At 49.5% G+C, this 17,255-nt stretch overlaps 1 protein-coding gene across 2 annotated transcripts in view; it reads left to right on the forward strand.

The window, feature by feature from the left end:
• Positions 1–490: 490 nt before the first annotated feature.
• The window catches only part of LAMA5 (laminin subunit alpha 5), a 93,574-nt gene continuing 76,809 nt past the window's right edge, over positions 491–17,255 (forward strand). For both annotated transcript variants that reach the window (XM_037403059.1, XM_037403060.1), the window contains exons 1-2: positions 491–841; positions 6,644–6,796. In XM_037403059.1, the coding sequence (XP_037258956.1) occupies positions 557–841; positions 6,644–6,796 (438 nt within the window). In that variant the 5' untranslated portion in view covers positions 491–556. The remainder of the gene's footprint in view (positions 842–6,643; positions 6,797–17,255) is intronic.

Here is a 17,255-nt window from a genome sequence, read left to right on the forward strand (position 1 = left end):
CGACAGCAAGCCTTTCTGGGGAAAGCAGATGCAAATTTTCCCTGTCCAAACTTAATGAGAACCAACAGCATACCCCGAGGAGAGGAAAATGGCTTTTGTGGAGCCTTTTACTGTTTTGTTAATTAGTAATCGAGCTTTTTCCTGGACATAAACCGATCTATCGGTTAATGGAGTTTAACATACTGAAATACCAGCGGGTGAGACTCAGGCAATGCAGATACAATAGGCACATTGTTTCCCTGAGGATCCTGTCCCCCTTGCATATTGGGGGCGGGGGGGGGGGGGGGGGAAACCCTTCACCCCGTTTGGCCTCTCCTCCCACGAGGCTGCGGCTGCCCGCGGGCCAGGGGGTTCCCGGGGCGAGGCGGGCTGGCGGGCGGCGGCCCCCGAAGGGGTTAAGGGCGGCGGGGCTGCGCACGGGGCGGGCGGCCCCTCCCCGCCGCCGGGGCAGAAGTAGCGCGTCCGCGGCGGCGCGGCGCGTAGTGCCGAGGCGGCGGGACGGGGGAGGCCGGTGCTGCTGCCGCCCGCCCCTGCCGCTCGGGCAGCCTCGGTGAAGATGGCGAGGGCGGCGGAGCGGGGCGCTGCGTGGATGGGGCTGCTGCGGCTGCTGCTGCTGGCGCTGCCCGCCGCCGCCCGGCCGCCCGCCTCCTTCCCCAGCGATGTGAACGGGCACAGCCTCCACCCGCCCTACTTCAACCTGGCCGAGGGCACCCGCATCTCCGCCACCGCCACCTGCGGCGAGGAGGCGGTGGGCGCCGGCAGCCGCCGCGCCGTGGAGGACCTGTACTGCAAGCTGGTCGGGGGGCCGGTGGCGGGGGGGGACCCCAACCAGACCATCCAGGTACGGCCGGCGGGGGGGCACGCACACACCCGCCCGCGGGCGGCTTGTGGAGCCTCGCTGGGGTGGCGGAGCCGAGCTCCCCTTTGTGCTCCCCCGGCCATCGCGCCCTCGTTCCCCCGCCGCTGTTCAGTCGTCGGTGCGGGAGGAGGCAGAGCTGGGTCTCGCCGGGGCTGGGCAGAGCAGAGACCGCAGCGAAGAGCGGGGCAGCTCCGAGCCGGGCGCGCAGGGCAGAGCCGGCCTGCCCGCTGGGTTAGCGGGGGGCGCTCTGAGAGGGGGCCAGAGGGTAGGCAGGGGTGGTCCCCAGGGCGTCCTCCCCTGCCTAGGCCTGGGCACCGGCGCCGGGAGCCCATCTGGAGCAGTTGGGGCGATGAGACGCACGTGCTCTTTCTCTCCGTGCCTTGTCAGGAGCCGCACATGTGAAATGCGGCTTGCCGAGTTCTGCGGCATTATTTTTAGAGTTGTCGGTTCCTTATGTTTATGAAATCCTGAGCAAACCAGCTCCTCTGCCAGTCAGGGAATCGTTATGATAAATGCGGTAATAATTACCTTTATGGGTCTTAACACCGCCATTCCCTGTGTGTTCAGTGTGGTGTTGGGATGAGCAGAAGAGAAAGTTAAGAGGGTGAATTTTACAAGCGAATGTCAGGTGACTTATCTCAGGGGTCCCATTTTAAGAGGACCAGAAGGAGCTTGCAGCCAGGAATGCAGATGGTAAAAACTGCTGAGCAGTTTAACAGCTATGGCTCTCTTGAAAAGGAAAGAACAGTTGTAAACGTGCTTGTAAAACACTAGTTTTGGTTGCAGGAACTCCAGACCCACTGCCCCCTCCCAGGGCAGCCCAGTCTGGGAAGAACAGTTCTGATTTGAAATGCTCTTGCAGCCTGAAGCCTGCCATGGAGCTGCCAGCTGCTGCTTGCCAGCATTTTCTGCTTGTTGCTTATGAGGTTCACAGTGCCAGTTCACCTGTTGCAATGGAGCAACAGGGTCGTCTGTGTTGTATGTAAAGAAAGTAAGGAAAAGCCGTGGAAAACTCAGTTTCCCAGATCAAGCCTTTCTTGGCCTTTTTGTAAGGACAGCTTTGTCATAAGATGTTCTGTGAAGCATTTTTCTCATTCTGGCCACATTCTTTTCTGGCTATTGTGTGATTATGACATGGAATTTTGCTCCATATGTAGTAGAAATTGTTGAAGACGTTACTGGATGGCAAAAAGCTGATTTTTCCTCCTTTGAGTTTTGCCACTGTTAAAGTGATCTCTTTCACTTTGCTGCACTATAAAATAATGTAACTTGAAGAAGCTTGAAGTATTAGTAGCAGGAGACTTACAGGGACCTCGATGTAGTAATTGTGCCTACGGTGACGTAAAGGTAGTAAGGAAAGGTGAAAAAGTGACTGCCACTGTGTGCACTTGAAAACAAACGTGAATGATCTGCCAAGCAAAACTGGGAGGATAAGACTGCCTGGAAAAGCTAGCAAATGTGGGCACATGTTTATCACTCTACACCTGTGCTCTGGCCATGCTGCTAGCTTAGCATGGCACACTGCACTAGGATGCTGGTGACTCAAATAAACCCTTCAGGCTGTACCAGCTTTGGGAACAGTTGTAACTCATCCTTCAAGCGCAGCCCTTTCCTGGCACCGCAGGGTGTGCACATCCTCCTGGCTTTGCCCCGCTGCCAAGCAGGGCTCCTCAGCTGTGGATTTCTGCAGCGACCCCTTCCCATCCTCCCATCTCCTCTGCAGCTCTGGCACGGGGTCACTTTGATCAGAGCACCACTTCCCAGGCCAGTAGTCTTCGGTCAGTCTGAAAGCCTTAGAAAAATCCTTTTGTAGTGGCTCCTTTCCATGACCACAGGGAGCACCTAAAAGAGAGGGGAGGAAACAGGAGGTGTCAGAGCAGAGGTCAGAGTTCCCAGTTCATCCCCTTTAGGGGTTTTGGCACCACCCGGTGACTAAAGCAAAGCGGGAGGTGGGAGGGAAGTGTTCAATTTGAGCAGACTGAAACAGCAATAATGAACTCCACATGTATGTCCTCACTGCCTGCGTGTCCCACCAGAGTCCCTTCCCTTCTCCATTCACCTGCTCAGTGGTGTTCGTGCATGGTGTGGCTGTGGTGTAAAGGGGGTTTGGGTCAGGAATTCTGGAAGAATGCCTCTTGGGACACTCAAAAGATTCCCACATGCTGTGGTGGTGGAGAGACATTTGCTTGGCTAAAGATCTAGTGTAAACTTTAATACAATCATCTAGTCAGTGAGTTCAGTCAGTTCTCAGTTTTCTGCTTTTTTCATTTGACATTGTAGAAGACTTTCAGGAAAGGGAGTTCATTGACATAAAAAAACTTTATAGTCTTAAAATGTTGATAATTGTTAAGCTTTCTGAAATAATGCTGCCCTAAAGACACTTGCGGTGTTTTTGGCACTGGTTGTGGGAAGGCTGTAAACCTTTTCAAGGAGTTTCCTTTGCTTTATTCAGGGCTGTTTGGCAGAAGACAGCATTTCTAACTGTGGGGGGCTTTTCAGTCTGCAAGGATGTGATGCACAGCGATGCTGAGGTGTGCGGAAAGCGACTCGCCATGGAGGTTTGGTTCCCTTGCCCCGCTTGCTAGTCAGCAGGGGCAATCCTACCTTAATGATAATGTCTTGAAGATGAGACAAAAAAGAGATTATAGGTTGATTTTTCTGATCAAGCTTTACTGAAGATGCTTGTAGCTGTCTTCCAAGACAGACAGCTCTGCAAAGGCATAGCTGTGTGCTCATGTTCCCCATCCCATCCAGCTGCCTGGGGGCTCCTCAAGAGACCTGCCAAAACTGGCAAGGACTGTACACTGCCCTGAGTGAGACAGGGTTGTAGATGATTACTTTAGTAGTAATTAGAGATTAGTAGTATAACGATAAGGGAAGTTACTAGCATTAATTGAAGTAATTACAGACCTTAGAATTTAAAAATATGCAACAAACCTCATGGATTTCAAATCGGTGCTGCTTTTGCTTTCATCTGAAGCCCGTCTTCACCTAAGCACTGCTGCTGCAGAGCACTTGTTCGCACTTTGAATTGCAGTGCTGAGCTATGCTTGCTAGAGTAGTGTTGGGGGTAACCACAGGTCTTGTCCTCTTGCTCTTCCAGGTGTTGGTAAGAGATGAGGTCTGAAGCTGTTTCCTACCAGAATGTCTCTGAGTTAAGTGATAGCCTCTTTTGATATCCTGCAGTAGTCAGTGACCATCTGGCCTGGTGCTTTTTTGTCTCGTGCGGGGTGCTGTGCAGCATGGGGGAAGCTGGCTCAGCCCAGGGCTCTCTGTGCTTCGGGTGATGGTGCTGTACCTCTCGGTATGTGTCTCTTCCATGTTTACGTATATGGTAGCATTGGACTTTTTGCCCCCCATTTCCTGCCCTTCTTACCTCATCTCCAGCAGCCAAGGCTGCCCCACTCTCTCTGTTTTTGGATAAATTAGGTGGGGAGAGCTGAGGTTGGGTCATGGCAGGGCCAGATAAACGGGGACAAAGCGTCAGCTTTCCCCGAGGCAAGCAGTGCCAGCAGGGTGCCGAGCTAGTCTTTATGCTCAGGGGAACTTCAAAGTTCCCACTGACTTGAGCAGGAACACGATCAGGCCTTGCAGGTCTCTGGAAGCTGCCCTCCATTCAGACCTCCTTCCTTATCTACCTCCCTTTGCAGGGTTCTGATAGTGGCAGCTTTATGTTCTCTAAGGCCTTGCAACTTCTTGCATTGCTGAAGTTCTTTCTTTGGTGTACCTTAGTGATGTTCAAGCCTCTCCTGCCCCGGCAACCTGCTGTCTCCACTAAGCCTGCAGCTCACAATTGCTTTTTAATTAAAATCCTCTGCTGATGTCAGAACTTCTCTCTTTCCTGTAGAGACCTGAAGCACTGTGCAGGAGCTTGAGTAGCTCTAAAATACAAATAGCTGGAAGTGATTCTCACTGGGTTTAGGTCTGGCTCTAATGAGACAACTAATGAGCAACTGGTGCATCAGAGGGCCTAATTGCACTTTTAACAGCAAACTTAGTTCAGCTGTTGATGTGTTAACCAGCCCAGTGGCCACTAACGAATGCAGGCTGCACAGCAGTGGGGAGGGATAACAGCAGCATTACAAATGTGGAGCAGCTGATCCTAACTTTTAGTTCCCTCATACTGAACTTGAATTGACTGTTGCCCATCAGTGTGAACTTTGGGTTCAAAATGGTTTTCACATCTGTGGCAAGAATTTAAAGTATGAAAACACTATTTTTTTGTTACTTATTCCCATTTTGTAATCTTGTCTTGCTTCTCCCCCTGCCTCAGTGTGGTGTATTGTGCAGCAGAAATTTCCACACAACCTGTTGCACCGGTTCCCATTAAAGGTTTGAGCTGAAGAGTTGGGTCAGTTTTATCTGGTCTGCTCTCCCTCCTCGCTCAATGCACGTTCAAACGAGCCTTGTCCTGACCTCTCTGTACAGCGGGAGCTCTCTGGATGGTTGTCAGGGTTACCTGGATGGTTTCAGCTGCCCTTTCTTTGGCCTTGTGCTTGCCCATCTGCTATTTTCAAATCTCTAGAGGAGTTAATTAAAAGGTGTTCTTGTTCAGGACAACTTGTGTTGCATAATTACCTGCAAATAATATAGCACGTGGCTGTGGGGAAGAATGCTGTGAAATCTGTTTCCTTTGCACTGAGATTCCTCCAGAGTTTGGGGCATTTGGAAAATCACATCCTCTGCGGTGGCTCTGTCTTGCCTCAGCCCTTGTAGGGGATGCAGATGCAGTAAGCAGGAAGATTACCTGTCTTGAGATCATGTACCTGATATATTATTAAAGCTGGCAGCAGCTGGGACAGGCAAGGGCAGCTTGCTTGCCTGGGGATAACTGCACCTTTAAAAGGAAAATTGCCTGTAACAGAGTTTCCTTCGACTGTAACAGCAATTCAAGTGACAGAATAGTGGCTCCACAAAAGAACTAACTTGCCAATTTTCAGGGCTATTTGCAGGTTTCCTTAAGAGGGGTCAGATTCATTTGTGCATTAAATGGGAAAGAAAGAATTGCCCCTAACAGCTTAGGTCTTTGTCTGATCCTGCTCAGGAGGTGCTGTTAAAGTTGCAGAGCTGTTTTCTCTGGCAGTGTGTCCATGGAGCTGACAAAACCACCCGTGCTACAAAAGCAAGGCAGAAAAGTTATTGCAGCTAGGTCCCTGGCCAGCTGACAGCAGAGGCTGTCCCTTTCTGGCCTTGTGCTGCAGCATCAACAGCAAAAGGAACTTGGCTGCTAGACTGTTAAGCTTGAAAATGTGGCTGAAAGGACTATACTTGTGAAATGAATAGGTTGACAAGAAACAGATTGCAGGGAGTTGGGCAGAAGAACTGCCAGTCTGGGTCCATAGGAATGACTGAATGGTCTGGGTCAGGATCTCAGGGTGTCAACAGGGGTGAGAGTGGCAGCCTCAGCGGAGGAGCTGGTGGCCCTGGAGATTGAGCTACCACTTCCCATTGTGGTGTGGCTTCTCCATCTGCGTACTGTTCTGCACCTTGCACCTAGTTCTTTGTGGCTGGGCCCCTTTGCCAACGCTTACTGCATATCTGAAATACAGAAGGAATGCTTCTTAGAGTAGCCCAGTTGTACACTGGATTGTTACTGTGGGGATTTTGAGTCTTTTCTTGTACCTTTTTCTGTCCGTGCTCTAAACTGGTGCAAACAAAAGTTTTATATATTGATTTGCATTAGCAGGCTTACACCCTATATTTTCTGAATTGCTGTGATACCTATCTGGTTGGTGCCTCATTTTTCTGGCTAAAATTAAATGTTATTTTTGTACTTTCCAACAGGGCCAGTACTGTGACATCTGCTCCTCTGCAAACAGCAACAAGGCTCACCCCATAACAAATGCCATTGATGGGACAGAACGCTGGTGGCAGAGCCCCCCTCTTTCCCGGGGGCTGGAGTTCAACCAGGTCAACGTCACTTTGGACCTTGGACAGGTAACCCAAGTCCTTCTTGGTTACGTTGTAGACAGTGCTGGCAAGGACCTGTCCCTCAGCTTCTAAACTCCTTAAGTAGCCCTTGCTGGAAGGGTGGGACAAAACCTGCTCGTTTAATGTTAGGTCAGGAGGCTCTGGTTAAAATATGGAAGCAAAAACCTGTTGTCTGTCTGTAGTATTAACTGCAGTCTGTGCTATTTGCGGTTACTGTGTAGGTTCTCCCTAAAAGTTGAGCCACTCACAGAAACCTACCACACTATGCAGGTGCCATTCCCCTAAAGAAGGTACCTGCCTTCCAAAGGGGGAAAGTTAACAAGGCTTCACCCCAGAACACACAAATACAGCCCTGAGGATTTTAAGGTTATGCTGGTATGTTTAAAACTCTTTAAAAAACTCTTAAGTCCATGCTGAAGGTCTTTCTATGAAAGACAAAGAATGACAATGAGTGTTTGGTCTCTAATGCTGGCAAGTCAAAGGGAATTAACATTGTAATAGCATGGCTGCTAGCCCCCACGCCTCCTCTGCTGCTCCTATTCATCCACAAAGCTATCCCTCTGGAAATGGGTTGCTCCCTCCGACTTTCCTCAGCTTAGAGGAAAGCAGCAGAAAAGAAGTCCTGGCTGAAGCTGCAGAAGCAGGAAGGTATTTATAAGCCAAAGACATGAAGGGCTTGCGAGATATGCATTTGCTTTCCTGTATGGGGAATTTGCTCTGCAATCTGTGGCAGTTTAGCTGTTAACTACTGAAGTGCTCCTGTGAATAGGTAGGGATGGGCTTTCACCTTCTCTGCTGCACTTCTCCAGTCTCTGCTACCAGCCCTGCAGCACCACAAGCCAAGTTTGGGTTCTCCTTCGCTGGAAGGTCTGTGGGACAGGACAGTTGTGCAGCTCTGGACAGCTCACATCTTGCATTTGGAAACCTGGCTGCTGTGGTTGTTCAGGCAGCCTTTCAGGGGCTGAGTGCACTGCCCCTGTGTTTGGGAGTTTGCACTCATTGCAGTGATTTCAAGCCTTGTTGGGCGCTGAAGCTCTGCTTTGGCCTTGCAGGAGGCTTTTTCACCCTCTGGTGGAGTAAGGGTTTGTTTGTCTCTGCTCTTTGTAAGGCGCCTGACTCCAGATTTACAGCTATAGATACCTGGGATGTATTGATGACGGATGCCTCAAACGCATGCTTTAGTCCCCTGGATTGTCTCTGGTTTGCTCCCTGTCCTACTGTAACACTTGCTTGGAGCCTCTCAAACACCCTCCACAAATTTGCTCTCTCCCATGAGTGCCAGCTATCTATACACAGCACCAGCAAAATATCTCCTAACGCCCGGGGCACATCATGCATCACATAATAGCTGTGTGGGCAAAAGCCTCCCGGGGCCGCACACAGTGTGCTGATCTGTTAGCCAACGTAGGTGGCATCTGCTGTGTCTCTTAGAAACGTCCCAGCTGGCAGGGGTGTGCTGGGTGGGTGGACTGCTTGTACTCCCTCCTTCATTCAAGGGCCAGCCTGCAGTGCAGCTTTCTGATGGCTCACTGCTGCTCTGGAAGGGGATTTTCAAAGACTAACTTTCCTTGAGAGCTTCTCCTCTTTGTCATTCTCTGTGGCAACTTTCTGGCTGTAGGCCAGAGCTAACTCAGCTGTGCTGTGTGCTTGCAAGATGCTGCATTTGGCTCACCTGGGGATTTGCAGCCTTCAGAGCTGTAGTGCTGGAAGCCAGAGCCTGGAATAATGCAGGGTGGGGGCTACAGTATGGCTAAAACTGAGCTTGTGTAAGTTTTACCCTCTTTCTCCTGCCCTCCTCTCCCAAGACTCTGTATTTACTTTCTGTACCCTTGGGTGTGGGATTGCACCATTGTTTCTGCAAGGCTGGCAGCAGAACTTGCAACTGCAACCAGCACCACGCGTACTTCACCTGGTGGGGAGTTTCTCTGGGCTCACAGATCCTCTGCTTCTCTACTACCTTTGCAAAGTGGTTGCCCAGCTGGTCTCAACGGGAGCACAAACCTAAAGCTTCAGCCCATTTTTAGTGGCTTCCTCTTTATACGTGCCCTTATTGTATGTAATTGCTATAATAACCTGTTTATGCTCCTGGTGAGAGTCAGTTCTTTGTTTTTCCCTCCTTTGTTTTGGTAGGTCGGGCAATAGAAACAAGATGAAATGTTATAGAATCACTAATTTCCTCCTTTTGAAGTTGAGGCTGGTTGAAAGGATGGAAGATAAAAAGAAGAATTCTTGGGACCCAGCAGGGTCTGCAGGGCAAGTGGGGGATCAGGCTGGAGTACTTGGCAGCCAGGCTTTGCAAATTCTTGGATACCTGTTAAACAGTGCAGGTAACACTCAAAGGCATGTCTGAGAGCAGGGCTTTTTCTGGCTGGCAAACAAGGCCTCTCTTGCTCTGTGTAACCCTCTAGGGAGCTCTTGGACCAATTAAGATTTAATTTAAGGGACTGACGGTCATTTAAAAGCTTTTGTCCCTTTGGGGGATCGTTAGTGTGTGGAGCACTGGTGCTAATGGCATGGTCCTGTGGTGGGGGCTGTCACAGGAGGTTATGGTGTCGATCCCCTCCTTTCCCTGCTGTGCTTCCCTGCTGTCTTGGTCCCTCTCGGGCCATAAGTGCTTAATTACCAGGTGGAATCGGATTTCTCCAGCATTTGGCAAGCTGTGGCAACTGGGAGAGGGGCAGTTAATTAAGCAGCCTGTTGGTCTTTGCTTTTGCTGGCTTGGAGCTTGCTTTCCTCACAGGGATGTTAAAATCCTATGGGAAGGAGAGAGGGAGGAATATTCACAACCAGCAAATAAGTTAAAGGATGGCTTAGGCTGGCCACCCAGCTGGTGTGAGTGTATTAAACACTCACATCACGTTATCTTACTGCCAGCAGTGGCCTAATCTTAACAGCTTCATCAGCAAGGCAGATCAGAGCTCCCAGCACAGCATGGGAAGAAGATATTGTGTCTGATTATCTGCTGGGGGGGGTCTGATCTGAATTGCTCCTGCTGGTGCCATGTCTTCCTGCCTTCTTGTGGAGGAGTAATTATTCTTTTCAGAATTGGGGGGGGGGGGCAAAAACTGGAAGAGGAGGGGTCACTTGAGGGTTCCCGTGTCAAACCTGGGTCTGAGCACCAGAATTATGGTGAATGGCTCCAAGCAGGAAAGCTAAATGGATTTTAGGAGCTGCTGCGGAGGGGAATATGGAAAGGTTGGGGGGTTTTTTCTTGCTTTTAGTCATGACCATGTGCTTAAAGCTTTAGTATGTTTAGGATGAAGGGGTGGGCCTGCTGCAAAATACAACATCATGGCGCCATCATGAAGCATGGTTCAGGTTTCGTGGGGTGGAAGAATCAAAGGGTGCTACGTGCTGGGAGGACACTGTTTTGTGTTGTGGTATTGCAGGACAATCTGGACTTGTCCCCAGCATTGGCCATCCTGCGTGGCTTGTGTTGTGATGGAGGCTCCTAAGCCTGCCCTGCAGCTGCTCAGCTCCAAGCTCTTTCCTTTCCTGCCCTGAGCCTCCAGACCAGCTGGAAATGGGAAGGTGCCTCTGCTGCAAAGGGGCTGTGCAGGGAGCAGAGGGGCAGGAGACCATGACTCACTGCCACCATGGGAATTGTCCCCTGTGATTCTCCTGTGATTAAGTGCCACAGTGGGTGGAGGGAAGGAAAGGGTGTGATGGAAGATTCTTTTTTCCTTTTTCTTTTTTTTTTTTAATTTTTTTTATTCTCTCCGAGAAGGTCATTTGAGTCAGAGCTGACAAAAATCAGGAGGTTTAAAGAAACATGAATGGCTGGCTTCCGGCCAGAACCTGACATCTTCCTTGCATGAAGGTGAACCCAGGCCAGCCCTTCCCAGAGATGTTTATGGATAGTTGGTGCTTTATGATAAACTCCGTGGAGAGGAATGCTTGCAGTCATGCAAGAGCAGGAGCTTCGTGCCAGTGCTTGCTTGAGGTTAATTGCTGCGGTGAGAAGGTGGCTGGATAGCATCCCCCCTCTCTCCCCCCACCCCCATCCCCAGAGTCTGCTGGCCCCGGTGACACCAGAGAACAGCAGAATTCCAGACTGAAGCTTTGCAGGGAGTTTTGATTTACACCCCAAAGGTATTTAATTTGGCGGTGCTGCACAGAGCACACAGCCTCCCCTACACACTAGTCACTGGCAAGAAACACCTATGCCCATTCACCCCTGCCACCAAGAAGACTAAACCTCTTCCTTTGGAGAGCTCCAGGCTGTAACTGCTTAAAATGCAGCTCCTTTTAGGGTTAAAAGGGGGGAAAAAAGAATTGCATTCATTGGTAACTCATGAAGATAGAAAGGAAATGAAAAGGCTTGTGAGCTGAGCTCCCGGGCCAGTCTGAAGGTGTGTTGTGTAGTCACTGTAAGATACATCTGGGCAAGGGAGTAGATCAATAGCTTCCTGGGTGCCTTTAGAAGTACCTTTTGAGTTTTCTAATAGTTATAATGGGATCTGCCAGAGTTACCACTTTTTCTGGCATCTGTTGAACTGTTTAACTTAATGCTTGCCAGGCTCTTCTAGCTCCAAAGTAAAGGTGTTCATTGGCACAACACACACTAGACACTTCAGCCCATGGCCAAAAGGCTGCTATTCTTCCAGTGTGAAACTTCTTTCAAAAAGAGGTGGGTGTTCTTCCTGTGGTGGATTTCCAGGGCATAAGCCTATTTCCTTTCCCTCTTGCACCACAAACGTGGCCTCTCAGGACCAGCTTTGCACAACAGTTAGATGTACAGGACACTTACAGGTTCTGCAAATGTGGCTGAAGGCCAGACTTGCATGAACAAGTCAATCTTCTTTGTGCAAACGGATTTCTTGTTAATGAATGTTAAACTCCTACTCGTCCTTGGCAGATTTGGGCTAGGTTCTACAGGTGAAAATGCCACCTGGCCTAATGCTAAAGGAACACCACTGAAGCAGACTATAGTACCCTGCGTGTTACAGTGCTCTGAAATCTTTCACCTCAGTTTCAAGCCTCCTATTCATTTTCATGTAATTAAAATAGTAATGGAAGCTGTGGGTGGAGATCTTCAGGAGGCCTTTTTGAAAGGCAGCTGGTAGGAAGGCCTTGCAAACCAATGGGCTGAGGTTTACCTCCCTGTCCCCAGCAAAAGCCTTCAGCACACAGATGAATTTGATGTTTATTCCCTAGCTTAACTAATTGAAAAATCCTTCATGAGTAAACTCATGAAATCCCAAGAGAAAGCTCATGGTTGTTCTTGAATGGAGCTGTTGTCCTAGTGGCTGCTTTCCCTAAGCTTGGTGTGGGATAGGGGTCATGGTCATCCAAGAAGAATTTTCTGCTGAAGACTAGATAAATTTCTCCCTTCTTTCACCTTCTTCCTTTTGCACCTTCATTTATTTCAGTTGCTGTGAGAGCTCTTGCTGTTTCTGGGTGATGTAGCTGCTGCCTGCATTTCCCTCTGAGGCATCCTTGTTCATTCTTGGTATACACAGGAGGAAACTTGAAATGTGTCTCTTCCTTTCCTTCCCCTTGCTGGGGATGTCTTCTGCATTGTTTTCCCTAGCACACATCACTGGGAAATACACAGCTTTGATTTCTCCCGGGACCACAGGCTGCCTTATCTGCTTGGCATGTGTTTTTCATGGAGCACTGCAAGAATGGGTGAAGATTTAAGGTTTTGGGTTTTTTTGTACCTACTTTTACTTTTCTTAATTTCTTTTACTGTGGGGACTGCTTGGTCTTCACTGTGCTGGGGCACCGCTGTGGGAAAGGGGTAGGAGAGCTTAGTGACGTCTGTTGTGAGCTGTTGCACCTGAAGTTAAAGGGTTGCGGCATGAAATCTCTAACAAAGGCCTTCTTTCTCCAAATTGTTCTCTGGCTCTTGGAGCAAAAGCAGTATTAAAAATAAAGCACGTTAAGCAGGCTGAGCAGAAATTCCTTTTGCTTTCAACAACTGAGCCTAGTCTCTTCTCCTGTGTAGTCCTCTGCAATGGCCATAAAATCCTCCAGAAGTCGATCAAGATCTCTGTTTGCAGGCTTCAGCATCCTAGCTCCCCAATCTGAAATGGCCTGTGGCTCTCCTTTAGCTACAGAGCCTGTTCAGTGCTGCTGTATTTTAACATGACTGGCAAGTGGAAGCAGCGTGTGTGTTTGTAATGCTTCTCTGGGAAAAGCAGAAAAGGTGTGACTGTGAGAGAGTGCGCAGCACTGGGAGCTGGCGCTGAGCCCTGGTGTATGGATCTTCTCTCCCAATATATTTTCTCCTTTATTGTTTGAAATAACTTAGCTTGTGAAGGCTGTTCTGTTTTCTTCAGAGCTGCAGTTCCCGTGACCCAGACCAGCAGCTCTGTGTGTGTGTGTGTCTGTGTCATGCATGCCCTGATAAGGGGAGATTTTTGCCTTTGCTTGGCCCTTCTTGACCTTTCTGTGCTTTCTGCCAGCTCCCACTAGATTCCTGGCTCCAAGGGCTGCGTGGGAGCCACTCAGGTGAGCAGGAAGGGAGTGCCTGATTGTTAATCAGGTGGAGATCTGTCTCTGGCAGCAAGAGCAAACCTATCCTCTCCTTTTCAAACAGCCTTGCCAAGTTGGATGCCAAGTTCTCTTCTCTGGGATCCAGAGCAGCCAAGGCTGAGACGTTTTTCCTCTCTGTTATGGCTGTTGGTTGCTGTAAGGGAAAAGTTGTGCGGAATATCGGTTTGGGTAAATCATGGATGACACATGAGTTTTTATTGTATGTTATGTTTATTTAAGTCATGAATTGCTGCTTAAAATCAGTTTTCATGCAATGAGTAGGTGGTGTTTCACTGGTAACAGCTGATTCCCAAAAGACCTGCTGTGCCTCACATCTGCCAGGCTATGAGCACAGAAAGAAGGTTCCTAGGGGAGCAGGAGGCTCGGGGCAAATCACTCAGCGTTGTGGCACCTTTTGCAGTCTCCAGGGAGGGTGTTTCTGCTCATCCCTTGCCTCGTGTACAAATGACCCTTGTGCTTCAATGGCTTAATCTTCCCAGAGGCTGGGCTTGCTCTGCCTAGACCTGAACCAGCTCTGGAGAATTCAGGTGTTAAAATAAACCTCAGCCTCCCCTCCTAGAACAGCTCCAGGTAATGACTGATGAAAGGATAATTACTCCGTTTCGAAAAAGTGCGTGCAAGATTTCAACTGTATTTTGTCTGTAGATATTGTTGCCTATTTTTAATTTTGGCGTGATGAGAAACAAGGAGGCTGATGGTGAGGTTTCCTGCCATGGAGCTCCCCCTTCCCTCCAGGCTGCCGGTTCCTGCTCAGCTCCCTGGGATTCTTCAAAGATTAGGAGACAGCCTCAGGCAAGCATGAGCTGGGGAGAGGTCAGGCAAGCTGCAAGCTGGCGTATGGCAGGCTTTAGTTTGTAATGAATAGCTGGAAGGCAAGCCTTGTAATTTCTTGCTGTTCTCCTGGAAAGTGTCTGCTTGGCTGGGCTGGTAAACAAGAGCGTGCCTTGAATCGGGTGTGAATGTGTGCAGATATGTGCTGCAGGGGTCAGCTTTGTCCAGCCTGTTTGTGGCTGTACCAGGCAAGTTAAAACAGACCAGAACCATCTAGGTCAGGCCTCTGTTTACTGGAGAGTTGTGTTTTCTTCCTTCAGGCAGACTGCACAGGGAGCATTTTGTGAAGGTCACTGTATGCAGTGGAACCAGAGAGGTTCACAGCTCCAACGTGGAGTGTGCCGGCATCTGAGTAAGCGGGTTAGCATTTTCTGCACTTTGGCATGTCCCATCTCCAAAATGGGAATGCTGTGTCTGGCTCCATCATTTTGTGTGCAGAGCCTGTATGCTGGAGCCTGCCCAGTACCAGGCCAATGAGTACAAAACCATTTGCAGAAGAGAATTTCTTGAGTCAAGCCCCCAGGGCAGTTCTTGGCTTGGCCTGGTGCAGCCTTTCTCTTCTGTCCGTTGTTTTCCTCCAGCAAGTGACAGCATCCCTCGCCACTGCGAGAGTGCTTGGTTGTCCATGTGCTTGTGCCCTGAACATATACCCAAGTGCATGCTGCTGCAGCTGAGGGCTGCGGGCCTGGAGGTGCTGCCAGTCCTGCTCTTCACCTGAGCCGGCCGTGGGCTGGGAGACACACTCATCCTGTGGCATTGCATAGTTGGTTCAGTTCTTGATGTTTGTCCTGATCACGGTGAGAAGCCCCTCAAGTAGGATATTCCTGCTTCCTGGGACAGGTTTCCGGGAGCTGTCCTTGCCCTCCACGGCTCTGGCATAGCTATGTCCTGGCTCAGATCCACTGGGCTGGCAGGGAGGATGCGAAATACACTTCTGATCATCTGCCTAGTCAGCTTTTCTGCTCTTTCAAGTCTGTTCTAGCCCCCTGCACCTTTCTTTTGATGCTTTACCAAGCCTGGCTCAGCCCTGCTTTCATCTCTGCCTTATCCTTTTATTACATGTCATAAACATGGGCCTCTGGGCTGTGCCCACCCTTGATCCTCAGCCGTTTCCTGTTTTCTGGATTCAGTGCTCTTCAAATACCAGACCTCCCCTCCTATGTGTGATGCCAAGCAGTGCAATAAATAGTACATTGCTTCCCATTGGATAAAAAAGAAAAGGGACATTAGTAGGAAGATGCAAGGCGAGAGGCACATGGCTGGTGTGATGAGATAGAAGAATCTTTCTAAATGTCTTATGAGTAGATTCAAGATCAGTAGCAGCTGATTGGGGAAATGTGGCCTATTCACACAGACCCGGTAACAGTTTTTGCTTCTGGAGCCGTGCTGAGGGGATGGTTAGAGAGGGGGGTTGGAACAAGGATTTGTCATACTGGGAGATCCAGGGAGGAGGGCAAGGTGTTGAGAGCGGCACATGGATGACTGTGCACAGGGTGAGAACAGTACAGAGGTTTGGGGCTACTTTGGTCACCAGAGACTCTGACAAGAATGGGAGGAATGGCGTTATTTTGTGTTTCATAGAAGGACTTCCCAAACATGACTACAAAAAAGGCCTTTGTTATCAAGAGGTCACTGCTGATGGAAGGTGGGTCTGGATGTGCCAACTCCTGTTTGCACAGCGTAGGAAGCACTGGTGCCTGTTTCCTCCAGGCACCCCAGCCTGGCCCTGTGAATGCTGCTGTGGAAAAGTGGCCACCCAGTGACAGGGAGGAGAGAGGTGGGGCTGTTGGTATAGTTCATGGACTCTGCATCCACTTCCCTTTTCATTCCTCTTCTGAGATGGTTTGTTATGGTCTCTAGGTGGACTGGGTATCACCTGCCTGATGTCAGCAAGGGTGTGTAGTAAACTGCCTGCCAGCGCAGTGCTGCCACTGCTAGGATGCCAGATGACTCTGGAGCAGCAGGGATGGGGACATGCTCCTTCCCGACAGGTCAGCTCAGAGGTGACAGCCTCTGGCAGAGAGGATGCGCAGGTAACTGGCCAGCCATTGCTGCCACAGCAAGACTTGCCAGGGCTTGTCAGTCAGAGCTCCTGGAGGACAGTGTTAGGATGGTAGTTTGACTGTCTTGTCCTTCCCTCCGTTGAATAAAAAAAATTCATGGGAAGAGTGAGTCTCCTGGATCTGGCAGGAAGCATCATACCTCTTGTTCCCAGTCACCTTTACCCTGAGAAGCTGTGACTTGCTGCCAGCAGGTTTAAATTAGCTGAACTCCTGTTGCAGGGATGTGTTTGTCTTCATTGCATGGTATATGCAGTTATCTGGAAGTCAGAACAATTTGCATTAAGATACAAGAAGATTTGCATCTCACTGCTGGCTTTTACCATTGTACCTGTGTGTGTGGAAAACCATGTCTGATGGAGCGGGTTTACTGGCAAAGCCTGTGCATGTAACTCTGTTCTAGTTGTGTGCTGTGCCCAAGAGTAATTTTGCATCTTCTGCTTGACGTCCTGAGTATTTTCAGTGGTGGTTTGCATAACCCATGCAGTGACAAGTAAACAGCCAAACCTGAGAGTTCCACAATTTTTCACGCATGCATTTAGTTGCTCTTTCCTGTTTCTTTCTTTGCCTGCTTTGATACAGAGCTCTCCCTCACGCGCACACAGACACTCAGCTGAGCTCTATTTATGGGTTCCTACGAGTTCCTGTCACTGTGGATCAGAGCATGCCCTGTGACCAAAAAACAGTTGGCGTGCTGCTGTAGGCATCTCTTGCATCTAGTTAAATGCATATGATGCCAGGCCCTGATGGGAAGGGGAAAAGAAGGGCTCTCTGGTATTTGCACATAGTTGCAAACTGTAAACACAGACTCATGACTGCAAACAGAAATCTGTATCGTTGGCTTCATCATGACTTCACTGTTGTTGTCCTGGCTGTTTGCTAAAGCTATTCCTTAATCCTTTTCCAGGCTTTTGCAAAGTCTGCATCCACCCAAACTTAGTGGGCATGAAGATTTTGGCTGGACTCCAGGATGAGTTTTGTTCATTTGTTCTTTCTTCACCAGTCATTGCTTTCTGCCCTGGAGTAGGCTTGCTTCAGGTCTCTGTAAATGGGACTGTAAATACAAGGGGGCT

Source organism: Falco rusticolus, chromosome 10, assembly GCF_015220075.1.
Source record: "Falco rusticolus isolate bFalRus1 chromosome 10, bFalRus1.pri, whole genome shotgun sequence".
Taxonomy (NCBI): Eukaryota; Metazoa; Chordata; class Aves; order Falconiformes; family Falconidae; genus Falco; species Falco rusticolus.